The sequence below is a fragment of the Loxodonta africana genome, chromosome Y (assembly GCF_030014295.1).
Source record: "Loxodonta africana isolate mLoxAfr1 chromosome Y, mLoxAfr1.hap2, whole genome shotgun sequence".
Taxonomy (NCBI): Eukaryota; Metazoa; Chordata; class Mammalia; order Proboscidea; family Elephantidae; genus Loxodonta; species Loxodonta africana.
This window is the reverse complement of record NC_087370.1, coordinates 18,626,938-18,645,718: the sequence shown is the minus strand read 5'-3', so window position 1 is coordinate 18,645,718 and position 18,781 is coordinate 18,626,938. Positions and strand designations below refer to the sequence as shown.

At 44.6% G+C, this 18,781-nt stretch overlaps 1 protein-coding gene across 4 annotated transcripts in view; it reads right to left on the bottom strand.

Annotated features, from left to right (window-relative positions):
• LOC100659288 (patatin-like phospholipase domain-containing protein 4) overlaps window positions 1–10,490 on the bottom strand; it is a 100,790-nt gene extending 90,300 nt beyond the window's left edge. Inside the window, exons 1-2 of one of the 4 annotated variants that reach the window (XM_023539679.2) lie at window positions 8,648–10,490; window positions 6,530–6,722 (exon numbers count right to left, since the gene is read on the bottom strand). In XM_023539679.2, coding sequence (XP_023395447.2) covers window positions 6,530–6,709 — 180 coding nt within the window. In that variant the 5' untranslated portion in view covers window positions 6,710–6,722; window positions 8,648–10,490. Of the gene's footprint in view, window positions 1–6,529; window positions 8,285–8,647 lie in introns of those variants that run through there. The other 3 variants (XM_064278724.1, XM_064278725.1, XM_003420631.4) reach the window with 3 other exon arrangements.
• Window positions 10,491–18,781: the final 8,291 nt, after the last annotated feature.

Sequence of the window (18,781 nt, the reverse complement as noted above, 5' to 3'; positions counted from 1 at the left end):
AACATTTCATAACATGGAGGAACCTGGAAGGCATTATGCTGAGCGAAATGAGTCAGAGGCAAAAGGACAAATATTGTATAAGACCACTATTATAAGATCTTGAGAAATAGTAAACCTGAGAAGAACACATACTTTTGTGGTTACGAGGGGGGGAGGGAGGGAGGGTGGGAGAGGGTTTTTTATTGATTAATCAGTAGATAAGAACTGCTTTAGGTGAAGGGAAAGACAACACTCAATACATGGAAGGTCAGCTCAATTGGACTGGACCAAAAGCAAAGAAGTTTCCGGGATAAAATGAATGCTTCAAAGGTTAGCGGAGCAAGCGCGGGGGTCTGGGGAACATGGTTTGCGGGGACTTCTAAGTCAATTGGCAAGATAATTCTATTATGAAATCATTCTGCATCCCACTTTGAAATGTGGCGTCTGGGGTCTTAAATGCTAACAAGCAGCCATCTAAGATGCAGCAATTGGTCTCAACCCACCTGGAGCAAAGGAAAATGAAGAACACCAAGCCCACACGGCAACTAAGAGCCCAAGAGACAGAAAGGGCCACATGAACCAGAGACCTACATCATCCTGAGACCAGAAGAACTAGTTGGTGCCCGGCCACAATCGATGACTGCCCTGACAGGGAGCACAACAGAGAACTCCTGAGGGAGCGGGAGATCAGTGGGATGCGGACCCCAAATTCTCATAAAAAGACCAAACTTAATGGTCTGACTGAGACTGGAGGAATCCCGGTGGCCATGCTCCCCAGAACTTCTGTTGACACAGGACAGGAACCATCCCCGAAGACAACTCATCAGAAATGAAAGGGACTGGTCAGCGGGTGGGAGAGAGACGCTGATGAAGAGTGAGCTATTTATATCAGGTGGACACTTGAGATTGTGTTGGCAACTCTTGTCTGGAGGGGGGATGGGAGGATAGAGAGAGAGGGAAGCAGGCAAAATTGTCAAGAAAGGAGAGACTGAAAGGGCTGACTCAAGAGGGGGAGAGCAAGTGGGAGTAGGGAGTGAGATGTATGTAAACTTATATGTGACAGACTGATTGGATTTGTAAATGTTCACTTGAAGCTTAATAAAAGTTATTAAAAAAAAAAAAAAATGGCATCCCAGTTCCAAAAGCCTTTGCTGATTGCACAGCATACCTGGACTCTCTCAACACAGCTGCAGACTTAGGGCTCCCCAGTCCTTCCCAGGTAAGTGCAGCCCCAGGTGACCCGGTCCTCACACCGTTCCGGCTATAGAGAGAGTGACTTCCTCACAGAAATCCTACCCCTGCTGTACGTGTACCCTCCCCAGGCGAGCTAAGTGGTCTCCCAATTCCTTTCTTCTTCTCAGGACATCTCAAATGGCCTTCCCCCGTGCCCGGAAAATCAGTGCTCATTCTACATTAGCACGCTCTTCGACAGATCACCCGACACGACGACCCTCCTCTCTCACTCCTTTTCCATGACCTCAGAGCGCTTTGTCTGTCGCTCTCTAATTGTTGCTGTTGTCAGCTGCCCTCAGGTGGGACTTCACTCACGGTGAACCCGCGCACAGCGGAACGAACGCTGCCCAGGCCTGCACCATCTCCCGATCAGTTCTGGGTCAGACCATTGTGATCCACTGGGTTTCCATGGACTGATTTTCAGATCACCAGGCCTTTCTTCCTAGTCCATCTTAGTCCGGAAGCTCTGCTGAAACGTGTTCAGCATCCTAGCAACACGCAAACCTCCACTGACAGAGGGGCGGTGGGTGCCCATGAGGTGCACTGGGCGGGAATGGAACCTGGGTCTCCCGCATGGGAGGTGAGAATTCTACCACTGAACCACCACGGCCCCCAGCTGTGCAAGAGCACTGATAGATAAGGACAGCACCACCAGAGGCAGCAATAGTAGAAGGGATGACAATGATTTATGTGACCGAGTCAGAGTCCTGGAGATTAGTCTCGGGCATTGGCATTCTGTAAAGTCCCCCCAAAACATGCTGAAAAACCCTTTGCCGTTGAGTTGATTCCAACTCGTAGCTACCCTATAGGACAGAGTAGAACTGCCTCATAGTTTCCAAGGCTGTCATCTTTATGGAAGCAGATTGCCACATTTTTCTCCCATGGAGCAGCTAATGGGTTCAAACCACCAATCTTTCGATTATGAGCTGGGCACTTAACCAATATACATACCAGTAGGGCTCCTCCTGAGGGCTATAAGAAGAGAGCAATTGCCTTGGGCCTTGGAAGCCCGCTGAGAAATCTGCCTCCATCCTGACTGAGCAGAGGGGTGGGGCTTGTGCAGGGGGATGAGATCATCACATCTCCCTTTGGGGAAAACTGCTACGAGGTGGACAGCCTGGAGATCGCTGGAGTGGACTTAGTTCACCATCCAGGAAGCCACTGCAGGCTTCGAGGTGAGACACGGTGCCAGCCTCCCAAATGTGCACTTCTAGGAAGCTAGGCTGCCTACTTAATAGTCACGGCAACGGGCTCGAACATACCAAAAGTCGTGAAGAAGGTGCAAGACTGTTGTACAAGAGGTCGCCGTGAGCTGGAGTTGACTTGATGGCAAACAACAAGACACTGCCCACTTATTCTCCTGTATTGATTTTAGTCACACACACACACAGACACACACACACAGACACACACACACACACAGCATACCACCACAGGGTATACTTACTAAGGAAGAGGAATGGACTTACGACTCTTTGCATTCCCCACTATGTCTTGCATCAAACCAAAAAAAAAAAAAAAAAAGCAAGCTCCTTGCCCTCTAGTGGATTCCAACTCATGGAGACCCCATGCGTTACACCGTAGAACTGCTCCCTAAGATTTTCGTGGGTAACTTTACGGAAGCAGGTCACCAGGCCTTTCTTCTGCAGTGCCACTGGGTGGGTTTGAACAGCCAAGGGCAAACCGCTATGCCACCCAGGGACCTGGTTTGTGACATCCAGGGACTGTCTAGCTCCATGCCTTGCAGACTGTGAGGCCTAAGCCAAAGCTTGCTGCAGCTTTCTACTCTTAGGTATCAGTGTCTAAATTTGCCTACCGCCTAAAATACACCTGGCATCAGGTGCTTCTCTTAATTATACACGCATAAGCCCAGGACTGGATTAATTGCTCCTGAATTTGTCACAACAATGAGAAGCTCCAGGAACTTACACCATCAGCGAGAACTGAGCTAAGTAGAAAAGAATTTGCTTAAAAAAAAAAGGAAAAGAAAAGCCATCCTACTAGTGAAGTATTGCATAGGCTACATAGAAAAGAAAAAAGTAACCCTGATTCCAATGGTTAAAAATTTGTTTTGAAAAATGAGAAATAAGGATGCCCTGGGTAAATAAGGAGGATGGGTGTGTACCTTCCAATGTGAGCTCCCAGAAAAGGTTTGCTCTCTCTCTAAAGCCAACACCATTCATTACACAATACAACCACATCATCAACTTACTGAACAATAAATAAAAACAGATCATTAGACTTGAAAATACAGGTATCTCACAGTAACCTATTTAGAGAAACCAGTCAATGTCTTCCTACCACAGAATTGTAGTGAACTAAGTGGGTATTTTTTTTAGGAAACCCTGGTGGCATAGTGGTTAAGTGCTACAGCTGCTAACCAAAAGATCGGCAGTTCAAATCCGCCAGACGCTCCTTGGAAACTCTATGGGGCAGTTCTACTCTGTCCTGTAGGGTTGGTATGCGTTGGAATCGACTTGATGGCACTGGGTTTGGTTTTTTTTTAAGTAGGTATATGTCACAGACTGAATTGTGTCCCCCTAGAATATGTCAACTTGGTTAGGCCATGATTCCCAGTATTGTGTGGTTGTCCTCCGTTTTGCAATTGTATTTTTATGTTAAAGAGGATTAGGGTGGGGCTGTAACCTCCTTACTAAGGTTATATCCCTGATCCAATGTAAACAGAGTTCCCTGAGGTGTAGCCTGCACCACCTTTTATCTCTCAAAAGGTAAAAGAAAGGGAAGCCAGCAGAAAGGGGGGACCTCATACCACCAAAGAAACACTGCTGGGAGCAGAGTATATCCTTTGGTCCCTGTGCTGAGAAGCTCCTTGTCCGGGGAAGATTGATGACATGAATCTTCCTCCAGAGCCGACAGAGAAAGAAAGCCTTCCCCTGGAGCTGAGACCCTGAATTTGGACTTCTAGCCTACTGGACTGTGAGGAAATAAATTTCTCTTTGTTAAAGCCATCCACTTGTGGTATTTCTGTTACGGCAGCACTAGATGACTAAGACAGTATATTATCACAGTAATTCCAAATCACACTTAATACATTTCTGAATTTGCAGAGGATTCGAAGCCATGTCTACCCAACTCCAAAACCTAGAATGTGTTCTACCTAAAGGAAAGACTGCACTAAACAGTATCCTAGGAACTCGAGAGCCCTACAGGCTGCCTCAAAAAAGGAAACCAATTGGTCTGCATTCACCTGGAGTAGTAGAAGAGAAAGGAGACCCAGGGAGGAGAAAGAAATGATCCACAGGTCTAACTGCCTCCATGAACCACCACCTCCTCTATCACGAGACCAGGAGAAACAGATGGTGCCTGGCTACCATTACTAAACGTTTTGATCAGGGACTCTGTGGATGGATCTTGATCAAAAGGAGAAAAACTGTAGCACAGAACTTCAAATTCTCATTGGAACCCAGACTTACTGGATACATTGAGTCTGGAGGAACCCCCGAATCTATTGCCTGGAAACAACTTTAAAGCCATGAACCAAAACTATCCCATGAAGTCATCTCTAAAACAACAGTTTAGCTCAATAAAGAACGTTTGCCTTGAGTACTGCACTTTTATAAAGAATCATCTATATGCACTCAAACTGACAACAGGAACTCTAAAGGACAGACTGGAATTTTAAGGGGTACAGAGTCTATGTCAATGGTGGTGAAACAATATGGGTGGAGATGGTGAGAATCGTGAGACGATGTAAAGAATGTAACCAGTGGCATCGATCTGTACGTGTAGAAATTGCTTTTGAATGGCTGTATATTTTGTTGTGTATATTTACACACACACACACACACACACACACACACAAAATCCCAGGGTGACTGAAAGGATTAACATGGGAAAGAACTGTCTGCAGTGCTAGGTTTACTCCAGTTTTAACGATGTCTATTTTTTTTATATAAAAATAAAACTTCCCCTCTCAAAAAAGTAAAGAAAAGAAAACCAAGTTCTAGAAAGAACTAGCCTGCAATTCAAAACCTATGATCCCTATGGTGGGGGGATTTGTTACAGCTTACCTATACTTTTCCTGACTTGGGTTCTCAGCCTGTGTAATCTCTAGAGTTTTTAATCACTTTTCTAGTTCGCTATAAACCACCATATAAATACCGGGGAAGTTCTTAGTTTGCTAGTCCTGCTGTAACACAATGACCACAATGGGGTGGCTTTGAAAAACTGAACTTTATTTTCTCACAGTTCTGGAGGCTAAAAGTCCAATCAGGTGTTGGTTGTGAGGATTCCTTCCTTGTGGGTAGCCTAGGGCTCTCCTTAGTTCCTTGGCCATTCTCACGAGGCTTGTCTGCCCCAGGATGTGCCTGCCTCTGGCTCTCATCTGCTCTTTTAATATCTCAGAAGGGATTAGATTTAAGACACATCCTACTCTGGCATGGTCTCATTAACATAACAAAAAACCCTATTTCCAACCAGCATTACATTGACAGGTAGAGTGGTTAGGATTGCAACACATATTTTGGGGACACACAAGGCAGTCCACAACAGGAAGAAGAGTGAATTTCTGAATAACTGACCTCAGGTATAGTTTCCCTTCCATATGCAGCTCACGAGAGATTTAAGGGCAAGATTTTGATGTGTACAATTTTGCGGTTTTAAAATGATTTAATTTCATTCCTGGGACTGAATGGGTTAAACACTGATTATTTTATTACTATTCAGAACCACTGAAGTATGTAAGTAATTAGCAAATGCAACACTCACCACCTACAGAACTGTTCCTACTGCCACAGAATGCATAATCACTGTCTAGATAGCAGAAAACTGATTTTTAAAACTCTGACTGCATTAAATAAAATCACCAGATAAAGGCTTATTTTTATTACTTCCGGCTAAATTACTGAGAATTCAGAGTTTTTTTCTTAGGGTGAGAACAAAACAAGGAAAGAAATCTCATGCCTGAGTTTTTATTTATATCCCATTTGTAAATAGGAGTGAGGAGAGTTATCCATCACCTTTTCGAGGCCTTGAAAATAGTCCCTGTATTCTTCTCATGGTCATGTCAAGAAGAAATATCCTTGACAGAAGCAGAGCTGGAATCTTAAGACGAAATAAAAACTCAGGAGTCATATTTTATTTCCCTGTCTCACTGACACCCAAAATAATCTTCTTTTCCAAAATCAGAGCACGGCTCCCTAAGGATGAAATTTTGAAAGCAAAGTCTTAACCTTTTCTGTTTCCCAGGGACAGGGCTGCTGCTGGAGTTGCCAGATTCTGGCAGAGTTAACACTCAGCTTTGCAGCTGGGTCTTCATTTCTGGACGAGAAACATAGGCCAGCTACGACTTAATTACCTCTATTTTTCCTGGCGCTGTTAGCAGGACAGTGGCAACCAAGGATCCCGCAGAAGCCCCTGCAAAGACCTTGACATCCTTCAGGAGCTTTCTGCCGTGTGTGCAAAGGGCCGATGCTGCCCCCAAGTGGTAGATGCCCAGAAACCCACACGCTGCGAAGGATAAATTGATGGGCTTCATTCTACCTGCGAAACTGACAATACCAAAAACAAATACACATAAAAATGCTGTAAGTTGGTACACAACTGAAAGGTGGCTGGTACGAACCCACCGAGCCAGTCAGGGGGAAAAAGACTTAGCAACTTGTTCCGGTAGAGATTAAAAAAACAGTCATGAAAACCCTATGGGGCATTTCTACTCTGTCACCTGGGCCCAAATCGACTCCATGGCACACAACACCATTCCACATGCTTAGTTTTATGCCAGTCTTCCCTCCAAGGCTTTCTTTTAAGCACAGTAGTTTCAATTAAGGGCCCCTGGTAGCGCAGTGGCTAAGAACTTGGCTGCTAACCAAAAGGTAGGTGGTTTGAATCCATCAGCAGCTCCACGGGACAGAGATGTGGCAGTCGGCTTCCCTAAAGATTACTCCGTTGCCATGAAGTCCATTCCAACTTTTAGCGACCCTTTATAGGACAGAGTAGAACTGCCCCACAGGGTTTCCAAGGGACGCCTGGTGGATTTGAACTGCTCACCTTCATGGTTAGATGCGGTAGCTCTTAACCACTACAAGAGTTTCCTCTCTAAAGATTACAGACTTGGAAGCCCCATGGGGCAGTCTAAGTTCTATAGGGTTGGTATGAGTCAGAATCGACTCCACGGCAACAGGGTTGGGTTGTTTCCCCCCCCCCAATTAATTCTAATTATACACCTGAATCTTTCAGGAACCACTCACTCTCTTATTCTTTTTCCTCTCTCACCTTGACCCAACATAGTTCTCTTAACTAAAAAAAAAAAAAAGGCTTTACAACATTTCATATTTGTTCACTACATACATTTTGCCACCCACTATTTAATTACTTGGCAAGATACAGATGTATAAATTCCAATTGGTAAGACATTTCGGTTTTTTTTTTTTTCTTGCTCTTAAAACAATTTTTTTTTTGCTCCTATTGTGGAAACGTGAAATTATTAGACTGCAGCAAATTGCAAGTGAACATCACATTTGCTCTTTGAAAGTGCAGCGATGAATTCCAAAGAGGTCCCTGCACCCATTTTCATTATGAATATCCATATTTTTAAAAAATGATGCTCACAATTATTCAATCAGGTATTAATTCTACATATATTATGCATACCATGACCAATAATAAATATATATATTCCTGAAACATATATAAAATGTATATTATTGTCAAAAGCTCAAGACAGACTGAGGTCATGACTGGCAAAGGCCATTAAGGCTCAAAGAGATGTCATGGGCACTACTTTATGTGTGCACCCAATCTCGGATGGCCCGGTTTGACCGCCTGCATGAAACCCCGCCATCACGGCGCTGCCCATCGGAAGCCCCCAGGATTCGCTTTGGGCGCTCAAGGGCACAGACTCGGTGACCTTCAGGTTCCCCTAAAACTACTGTTCCCACTGCACCCAGCCGGGCCCTGCGGCGGAGGGAAGGCCCAGCCACCGCAGAGTGAGAATCGGGGTCCCCGCTCCGCAAAGCTGGAGCCCCAGTTTTGATTTCATTTTTGTTGATGGGGGTTTGGGGGTCGGGGCGGTCAGCGTCCCCGCGGCCCGGGGCCCCCACGCGCAGGCCCAATGCCAGCTGGCGGCCTGAAGGAGGCGAGGCTGGGGTCGCCACCGCCTCCAGGCAGCCCACCCGGACCGCCCGCCCCCGAAGCAGCCTCGGGGGTGCAGAGTCCGCCCGTCGCCCGGCCCCTGCGCTCGGTCCTACCAATGCAAGCCTGCAGCACCTCCGTGTAAAACCGCCCCTTACTCGGAAGGCGGGGCCGGGCCGTCATTCAACGCGGCTCCGCCTATCAGCGCCCGGCCAAGCTGGACGCGTGCCCGCCCCGGAACTTCCTGCGGAAGAGGTCGGGGGCCTGCCTGCCCGCGCGGCCCGTGACGTCACCGGGCCGACGCGAGCGTCTGCTTCGGCCCCGCCTCCTCCATTTAACTTACTGGGCTAAAGATGGCGGCGCCCGCTCGGCCGCTCGAAGCCGGAATTTCGGCTGTGGGCAAGGGACAAAGTTTTCTCATGTCGTGCTATTAGGCGATATCTAGGGGCGCTCTCTCGTCTCCGGAAGCCTTTCAATGCGGCCTCCGTGCCGGCCCTTAGGTGTGAGCCAGCTGCCCTGAATGACTCATTTGTGCACAGGAAGTGCTTGTCCCGCCTCGGGTCGGTCTCCCGGAAGCAGTTCCTCTCCGTCTCTGCCCCCGTGCCCTGCGGGGCGGTCCAAAGGCCCAGCTGGGCGGGATCAACGCTGCCTGCAGGTTGTCAAGGGCTACGTTTAGTTTCTCGCTGCGCGGTTGTTGCTATGGTTTGAGTATGGCATCGGACAGTGTTCGTTCACATCCTCCATTTGCCTTAGGCTGTGTGATCTTGGGAAGGTTTCACAACCTCTCTGACCAATGGATGGTCAAGTCCGAGTCCGCGCTAGATCGTGAAGCTCGTGCCACATAGTGGACCTGCTGTGCCGTCGGTGGCACCACTGGCCCTGGTCATACCTGAGAAGCAGCTTTAAGTGGTGGCCAAACTGGCCGACATCCTTACCTAGGTTTATTTACAGGACTCAGCCCGTTCTTTTTCTCCCTGAAGAATATCTCCGTTGTCTGACCCTAATAACCGAGCCCGAAAGAATCCTAGACTTCCCAGGTGAAGGTTCACCGGGTCCCCTTGTTTAAGATCAGAGATTGACTGTCACTGCAGCTTCAGAAGACAATTGGGAAATGGCAGTGTCTGCCTTAAGCAAAACAGGGAAGAGGGCTGATCACCCCAAATCGCTTGTACCTCAGGCTTTTTGTCTTCCTCCTTTTGCACTGAGAGACACCTGACCTCTGGCTTGCAACACGTTTTGTAAGCAAGAGTCCTTGATGTCATGATATTTTTAATTCTCGTAAATTATTTGAGACAGCTAATCCTGAAAACACCCGAATGCCTTAGCATCGCGTAACTACAGGACCCTATGAATTTTTTACTATCGTCAGGGTTTAGTGAAGGGAAGGTGAAGTGTATTCTCCTTCTTCCGCCTTCAGCCTTCCACAGTCCTCTAAGTGTTTGCCACTGTGGCCCTCCAATCACTATCATCCTCCAGGAATCTTATTAGAAGGGAAGAATCTCAGACACCCTCCCAGATTTCCAGCATCCGAATCTGCATTTTAACAGAACCCCCACGGATTGCCATGCATATTCAGATGAGTGAGTTAGAACCTAATCACCTTGCTTTCCGGATTTAAGGTGTTGCTGTGGATTCAACATTTTAAGGAGAGACATTTGCAGAGCCTGAATCTGGGGTAGTGGTGGCAGAGTGGCTGCTTCCTATATTTGGGCACTGCCAGTAGGTTGACTGAGAAAACAGATGGAAACTGTATTTCTGGACAGCCTGGACAAACACCAACACTCTGGGATCCTTAGCTTAAAGGAAGGATAAACTCACGAGTTCCTGTCACACCTGGCCAGCCAACAGAGCTCTCCAAATGTAAGTCTCATAAGAAATGTGTCCCAAATGCTGTATAATTTGATCCTCAGAATTTTAAATTCTCTTCCCTGTTTCTCCTTCTTACCCCATACCATATTTACATCTAAGTAGTTTAAATGTTCAAAGGCAGTGGGTAGTTTAAATGTTCAGCTCTCAAAGTAAGGAAAAATACCAAGATCATTCACATTTATCTTTGTAACTTCAGCGCCAAGTGTAGCACTTGGCACATAGTATATGATGGCTAAATATTTGTTTCAGATATTGGATTTAACTTAGTTACTGTTGAGATCTGAGTAAGAGTAATTCAGTTGCCTTTAAGAACGTTTCTCAGTAATGAATGTGCTTATTTTTGCTTTTCTATTTTCCTTAGTAATTTAGCTTTGAGCTGATTCATTTACTCAGCCATTTATCAAGCATTTATTAAGCATCCGTTATGTGGAATCGACTCGACGGCACTGGGTTTTTTGGGTTATGTGGCAAGCACTGTGCTGGCACAGGGCATCTGAAGTTGAAAGTAATTCAGCTCCTGGTCAGCAGGACGTCAGGTGGGAGGCAGACATCCGGTGCATAATGACAGAACTGCTAATGGCAGCATGCTCATTCAACAAGGTGCTCTGTCTGTGCACACACAGCTGGAGAGCTGAAGCCCCTAGCTCCGGGAGGTGCCTACAGTAACAAGCGCCTGGCACATCAACAGGTGCCCAAGCCTGGTGGCTCCTGTCCCTGCTCCGGGGTTCCTCCTGCAAGGTTTCAGCACGTCTTTCCATGAAGAGGGAGAAAGGAGCGTAGATAAAGGCTGTTTGCCGCACCTCTGGCCCAAGTCAGAATCTTATCTCAAACTCTTTGAGTCTAATCTCTCCCTAGACTCTACTATCTATGTACTGTTATTTTATTTTCCTGTTATGGCATCTTAATACCTGTCAGTACCTCTGTCCAGCAGGTCATCCTTGCCTCTGCAGCCCACTGAGGCTCCCTCTCACTTTCTAACACCTCATCCTTGTCATCTCCTCCCAGGGGCTTGCACTGACTAACTGTAGAGATTGGATGCTTGCTCTTTAATCTCAGGGGAATGTGGCCACCCTGCTGGGGCATAAAGCGCCACTCTTTCCATGGGATGCCAAGTAATAACTCATGGTAACATGCCCTCTGTGCCTACTTTAAACAATCCCTTGCCTTGAGACCATGATAAAGTTCAGAGAGAAGGATTTTTGGATTCATGGGGTAGATCTTCCCATTTTAAACCACAGGGGAGAAGCTGCAACGGTTCCCATTGCTCACGGTCTCTGAGGATGAAGCATGGGGCTGCAACAATGAGCTCAAACATAGCAACGATCTTGAGGATGGTGCAGGACTGGGCAGTATCTCGTTCTGTTGTATGTAGGGTCACTATGAGTCAGAACTGACTCGATGGCACCTAACAGCAACAATGTGTGTGTATACACATATATGTAAATATATTTTTCTTTAATATTGAGGCTACTCAAGTCAAGTGTTTAATTACATTTATCATATAAATCACTTGATCCTGAATTCTCATGAGATTTTTGACTGAACAGAACACAATTCATTTTGGAAAGCCAATGAGGTAAAGAAGGGAATATCAAAAGTAAGAAAGCTTCTGGTTTAATAACATTTGAAAATAAAAAAAAAGGAAATCCTTGAGAAATATAGTTTGCTTATGATTTGATACATCTGCCAAACCAAACCAAACCCATTGCCATCGAGTGGATTCTGACTCATAGCGACCCTACAGGACAGAGTGGAGCTGCCCCCTAGGGTTTCCAAGGCTGTAATCTTTACAGAGAGCCCCTGGTGGTTTAGTGGTTAAGCAAAAGGCTGGCAGTTCAAACTCACCAGCAGTTGCTGGGGAAAGAGATGTGGCAGTCTTCTTCTGTAAAGATTTACAGCCTTGGGAACCCAATGGGGTAGTTTTACTCTGTCCTGGAGGGTTGCTATGAATTAGAATCAACTGGACGGCAGTGGGTTTGGTTTTTTGTTTTAGAAGTCTGCTTGTCCCAAAACAGCCCACCTACCTACGCACAAACTTTTTAAAAAAGCCCAGTGAAAGCAATTTGTATTCTCTGCCTTCAATGCCATTTGTACTTTGTTGCAAAACACTATACCTTTGATGTGGCCACTCCTAGTTTGTTCAGAAGAACGGAATAGTCCTTCTTGTTGCCCTTCAAGTAACTTTCTTCCATTGCAGACGATTACTGGGGACATAACATCCATGTCAAATCAGTGGTATTGTGGGTGATGAATAGATGGACAGCTTCAGTGCCTTATGCGTCATCAAATGTACCCCACCTTAATTTAGACTGCGGGGTCTAATCGTGACCCATGCTGTTATGGAAAGACACCTCCGAATTGCCAAAACATTCAAGTATGCAATCCCCTCATTTCAAAGGGACAAAATCAGGATTTCAGTCTGTTTTGTCTTTGGCAAGTTGCCTCCCTTTCCTAGAATCCACTCCTAGTTACTGGAATCTTGGTAATGCTTTCTACACTTAGGGAACATCCATTAGAGGCCAGTACTTGACACACAGTCTCAGAGAATTTTTACAACAGCGATGAAAGGTCGACATTTATAATAGATGAGAAGTTAGAGTTAAAACCATTTTCCCAGGTCCATGCAGAGACAAAGAGGGTCCGCCGCGCGCTCTCTCTGATTCCAAAGCCTATACACACACCTACCTTCCCTATGCCTTTTCATAAATGAATTAATGTCGAAAATTGCATCCTTCTGCCACCGTGGGCCTCAGAACCTGGTTACTTCCTTCAGCTGTTTCTCTGCTCAGAATTTGTAAGTGGTGTTCATATTTGGATAATTTTACCCAAAAATGGCAGCATCCCCTAAGAAATTTCATGTATGATTTTTTTAAAATTTATCTATAGCTGTTAGAGAACTTGTTCACAGCTTTAAAAGAACAAAATCAAGCAAGCCATGCAATTAATTACAGCCGCCCTTTCTCCATTTATCAATTACAACATTACTGTCTTTGATGATTCCTTTTCCTGGAAGCTCTGTCATAATGCCAGTTATTGTAAAAAGAAGGTAATTTCCATTTGGAGTGATATTACAAAAGGGCATCATGCTATTGACCAAGGTCTTAACTCCGAGTAAATCATATGCCTAGTTATTTGTCTTCATGCCTTTGCCCACTGAATAAACTTTATTGACTGTTAAATATGTGACAGGGACTGGGCTAGGCATTAAAAAAAAAAAAAAAAAAGATTCTTAAGATAAACTCTCTGCCTTTAGTTCACTGTTTCTTTCTTGATGGAAATTCCTTTCACATTTCTCTAGTTCCTAAAACTGGAGTTACCTTTTAAGGTTGAAATCAAACTTAAGAAAAACAAAACAAATCCAAACAAAAAAACGGTTGCTGTGGCGTTGGTTCTGACTCCTGGCGGCCCCATATGTGTCAGAGTGGCACTGTACTCCGTTTGGTTTTCAGTGGCTGATTTTTCAGAAGTAGGTCACCAGGCCTTCTGAAGTACCTCTAGGTGGACTCGAACCTCCGACCTTTGGTTTAGCTGTGGGGCATGTTAACCTTTTGTACCACCTAGGGACTCCAAAACTTTACTCCCTCGATAAATTCTTTCTGGATACTTTCAACCATTTTTTGTCACACTTAACCACACCCTCCTCTTTGTTATCACACATAAGTCTGCTATAGCATTTATTACCTTTTGTCTTAGTAAGGAGCCTCGGTGGCACGGTGGTTAAGCGCTCAGCTGCGAGCGGAGAGGTTGACTGTTCCAAACTTCCCAGAGCCTGTTCAGGAGAAAGACCAGCTGATCCACTCCAGTAAAGATGAAACGCGTTGTCGTGGAGTCAATTCCGACTCATAGAGACCCTATAGGACAAAGCAGAACTGCTCTATAGGGTTTCCAAGGTGTAATCTTTACAGGAGCAGACTGCCACATCTTTCTCCCACGGAGCAGCGGCTGATGGGTTTGAACCCCTGACCTTTTGGTTAGCAGCCGGGTGCATAACCACTGCACCACCAGGGTTCTTTATGGTTAGTAGTGGGGTGTAAACTGTTTTTGCCACTAACTGGCATTTAGCCCACGTATAAAACAGGAATATTCTGATTGAGTCCTCCAGAGACGAGCCATTATTCCCCAAGCAAGTAAGAATACAACCGTGATGTTTGATGCATTAAAAAGTTAGTTGAAATATTAAATATGTTTAAAAAAAAAAACCATAAAAAATATTTGGCATGAATGTTGTTCAACGTTGAATTAACATTGAGTTTGTTCTGCCTCTTGGCCTTTTGTGGGCTGTTTTGGACGTTGGAGATGGTACACAACTCTTGCTCACCACGTCAGTGTGAATAGACGTGAATGTTTGCCCGTGATAAATTTCCTTGTATGGCGCTGTGGGACTTAAGAGCTGTTCCAAGGATCTTACCTTACACACAGGGTCAGAGAAGTAGGTGGTAAGTAAACCCTTGTTTTTGACGGTAGTGACAATAACAATAACATTTCTTCCACCAAAAGCGTTTCGTAGAGCAGGAGGTGACCCCAAAGGTCTCTCCTTCATCATCTCTGGCTTCAAAGCACACCATCAGAAGGCATTTTGGAAAAAGATACAGTCACCATTTATTACAAGTTCACTAAAGTATCTCATCGTTTATTTTAAAACCACAAATAAATATGCCATTAAGACAGACTCTAAAACAGGTTCTTTAAAGCATGTTCGCCGAATTCCCTAAAATATACAGATGGTTTTTCTGTTTGGAAAACTACCAAAAGGACAGATAAAACAGGGAAGGAGTCGGAAATGGAAGTCACAGTGAAATTTTGAAAGCACCAATTTGACATGTAAAAGACTGGTATAATTTGAAGATCGATTATGACTCGAATTCTCAGAAAATTAGCGACAAAGTAGGAGGCTATTAGAATTATAATGTTATGGGAGAGTATTTGTTGAATATTATGCACTTAGACAGTTTTTCTCTGGGGAAAAAAAAGTTCCCAAGTTCTGATGAATGGGCCTAGATCCCAGTTATCCTTGATTGCCATCAAGTCGATTCCAACTCATGGCGACCCCATGTGTGTCAGGGTAGAATTTTCCCCATATGGTTTTCTGTGGCTGCAGCCTTTTGGAAGTAGATTGCCAGGCCCTGCTTCCAGGGTGACTCTGGGTGGGCTCAAACCGCTGACCTTTCAACTAGTAATCAAGCGTTTAACCATTTCTGCCACCCAGGGACTCCTTAAACCCCTAAAAAAAACAAAAAACCCTATAGGCAGATAAATATAAAATACTGAAAATGTAAAATTATTCTCTATTGATAAAAGAGATGAGAGTTCAAAGTTGTTCTGACAGCGTGCAGTGCTTTGGGGAAGGCCCTCTCCAGGCGTGCTGGCCTAACATCGGCCCCGTGTTTCTGAATTCCCACATGGAAGCCCAAGGACCCTAGCTCTATTGTTATTTTAAGCACCAGGTTTCTTTCCTGTATTTTATTCTCTCTCTCCTCACCTTAAGCAACACAAATGCTGTGCGTGTCCTTACTGGCCTTATTTTTTGAGTCGTTAGAGGAAGGAAATAATGCCAAATTTCCATTTGTCTTTATTTAACATGTACCTGCGTGGCACTTGTAACGGGCCTCTGCTAAGCACCTTGCTAATATTAACGCATTTAATGTCCCTAAGGATCCTACAGGGTAGGTAACTAGGGGCACTTGCATTTATTTTTAATTTTATTGTACCTTAGGTGAAACTTTACAGCTCAAGTTAGTTTCTTATTAAAAAAATTTATTCACATATTGTTTTGTGACATTGGTAGCAATCCCCAGAATGTGACAGCGTTCTCCCCCTTTCCACTGCCTACCAGCACCCTCTGCCTTCGGCTTCCTCATGAGGAAGGAAGGTCTGAAAGGAAAAGGAACAATGGCTTGCTCTTTCTTTCTATGCCGTTATTTTCAGTCTCAGTGGCTGGCCGACACAGGGAAGTAACAGGAGGAAGAAAGGATGTGACAGGGTTCCTTGGCTATTTGTGTGTCTTGGTACACCTTCGGCTTCTGCAGAGCGAACCGTTAGCACCACCGAGGGACCCTATTCTTAGTTACCTGGTGCTGCTATGAGAGAAATACCAAACGTGGGTGACTTTAAAGAACAGACATTTATTTTCTCACAGTTTAGGAGGCAAAAAGTCAGAATTCAGGGTGCCGGCTCTAGGAGAGGTTCCTTGTCTCTTTTCAGCTTCTGTTTCTTGGTTCCTTGGCGGCGCCCGTGTGGCATCTGTCTTTTCCCGGTTTGTGCTTGCTTACTCCTTGGCGATCTCCGTGTGGCATGTCTTTCCCCAGTTTGTGCTTGCTGACTCCTTGGCGATCTCCATGTGGCATCCATCTTTCCGCAGTTCGTGCTTACTTACTCCTGTGCCTAATCTGCTCTTCTGATAGCTCAGAAGTACCTAGGTTTATAATTGTTATATATTCTTGATAAATTTTCTGTCATGAAATAGGGGCCTGGAGTATAGTGGTTAAGCCGATTAAGTGATTAAGTTGATGCCGACTCATAGCGAACCTACAGGGCAGAGTAGAGCTGCCTCACAGGGTTTCCAAGGAGTGCCTGGTGGATTCAAACTGCCCATCTTTTGGTTAGCAGCTGGAGCTCTTAACCAGTATGTCACCAGGGTTTCCAGTGGTTAGGCATTCAGTTGTCAATCAAAAAGCCAGCAGTTGGAATCCATCACCTGCACCCTGGAAACCCTATGGGGCAGCTCGGCTGTGTCCTGTAGGGTCGCTATGAGGTGGAACTGACTCGATGGCAGTGGATGGGTGGATATCATGAAATAACGCCTTCTTTGTCTCTTCTAACAATTTTAGCTTTGAAGACTGTTTTGTCTGATATTAGGATAGTCGCTCCAGTTTTCTTTCGTTACTGTTTGTATGGAATATCTTTTTCATTCTTCCACTTTCAACCTCTTTAAGCCTTTGGATCTAAAGTGACTGTCCTGTAGATAGCATACAGTTAGATCAGGCTTTTATCCGTTTTTCCAATCTCTACCTTTTAATTGGAAAGTCTGTTGTAAATGATGTTGTCTTCTTGTTAATTGTAATTTCCGTCTTTTTTTTTTTTTTGGCAGATATAAGAATACAGTTACTTTTTGTATATAAAACTTTGTTGTGGATTCAGTTGTGTCCCCCCAAAATATGTGTTGTAAATTCTAATCTCTATGCCTGTGGTTATAATCCCATTGGTGATTGGTTTTCTGTTATGTTAGTGAGACAGGAGCTGTGTATGGTGTTTTGAGTCAACCTGTTTTGAGATATAAAAGACATTAAACAAGCAAGCAAGTAAGCAGAGCTGGGGTAAGATAGATGCCAAGACACAGGGAGATCTCCAGGGAATCAGGAAGCAGACACTGGAGAGACAAGGACCTTCCTCCAAAGCCAACAGAGAGAGAGACAGCCTTCCCCTAGAGCCGGTGCCCTGAATTTGTATTTCAAGCCTCCCAAACTGTGAGATAATAAATTTCTGTTTGTTAAAGCCACTTGTGGTATTTCTGTTATAGCAGCACTAGATAACTAAGACAGCTTTATATCCTACAATCTTGCTAAATTCAGCTATTCTATTATCAATTTTTCCGGTTCTTTAGTATTTTCTATAGAGGCAATCAGGTCATTTGCAAACAGTTTTACTTCTTCGTTTCCAATCTCTATGCCTTTTATTTCTTTTCTTGCCTTATTGCACTGTGTGGTTAAGTGTTTGCTGCTAACCAAAAGGTTGGCAGTTCTAATCCGTCAGCCACTCCTTGGGAACCCTATAGGACAGTTCCACTCTGTCCTACAGGGTCACTTAACGTCAGGATTGACTCGACGGTAACGGGTTTCTTAATGAGCTTAGGTCCTCCATTCCTATGTAAAATACGAATAATAGGGAAGGTGGACATTTGTCTTTCCTGGTATTGGGGGGAAGCATGTGTTCTTTCACTATTAAATATTGGAAGTTTTTCCTCGACCGCTTTCATCAGGTTGAAGAAATCCCCTTCTATTCCTACTTTGCTGAGTTTTTTTTTTCTTTTTTAATCATAGAATTTTGTCAGATGCTTTTTCTGCAGTCATTGAAATGATCATATAGCTTTTCTTTTTTGGCGTACTAATAGGATGAGTTGTCATTAGGTTGTTAGGTGCCGTGAACTCAATTTTCGACTTATAACACAACCCCAAAATATAGGAAGCAAAAAAATGGCAGAAATGAAGTTTCAGCAGTAACAGCTGAGGACTTGAATACCTCACTTTCAATAACAGAACAGCTAGACCAAAGAAAAGAAAACAGAACACCTGAACAATGCTATAAACCAACCAGACTTAACCGACATGCGTAGATCACATCACCCAACAGCAGCAGAATACATATTCTCTTCTATTCCAGGTTTGCTAAGGGTTTTTATTGAGAAAGGGTGTTGGACCTTGTCAGATGTTTCCCTACATCAGTTGAGGTGATGATTATCTGTCTGTCTGCTGCAGTCTACCAGAACGCGTATTACGTTGATTAACTTTTCAGCTTTTGAACCCCTCCTGAATTTCTCGGAGAATGGCCACTAGGTCATGGTGCCTGATTCTTTTAATATGCTTCTGGACTCAGTTTGCTATCATTTTGTTCA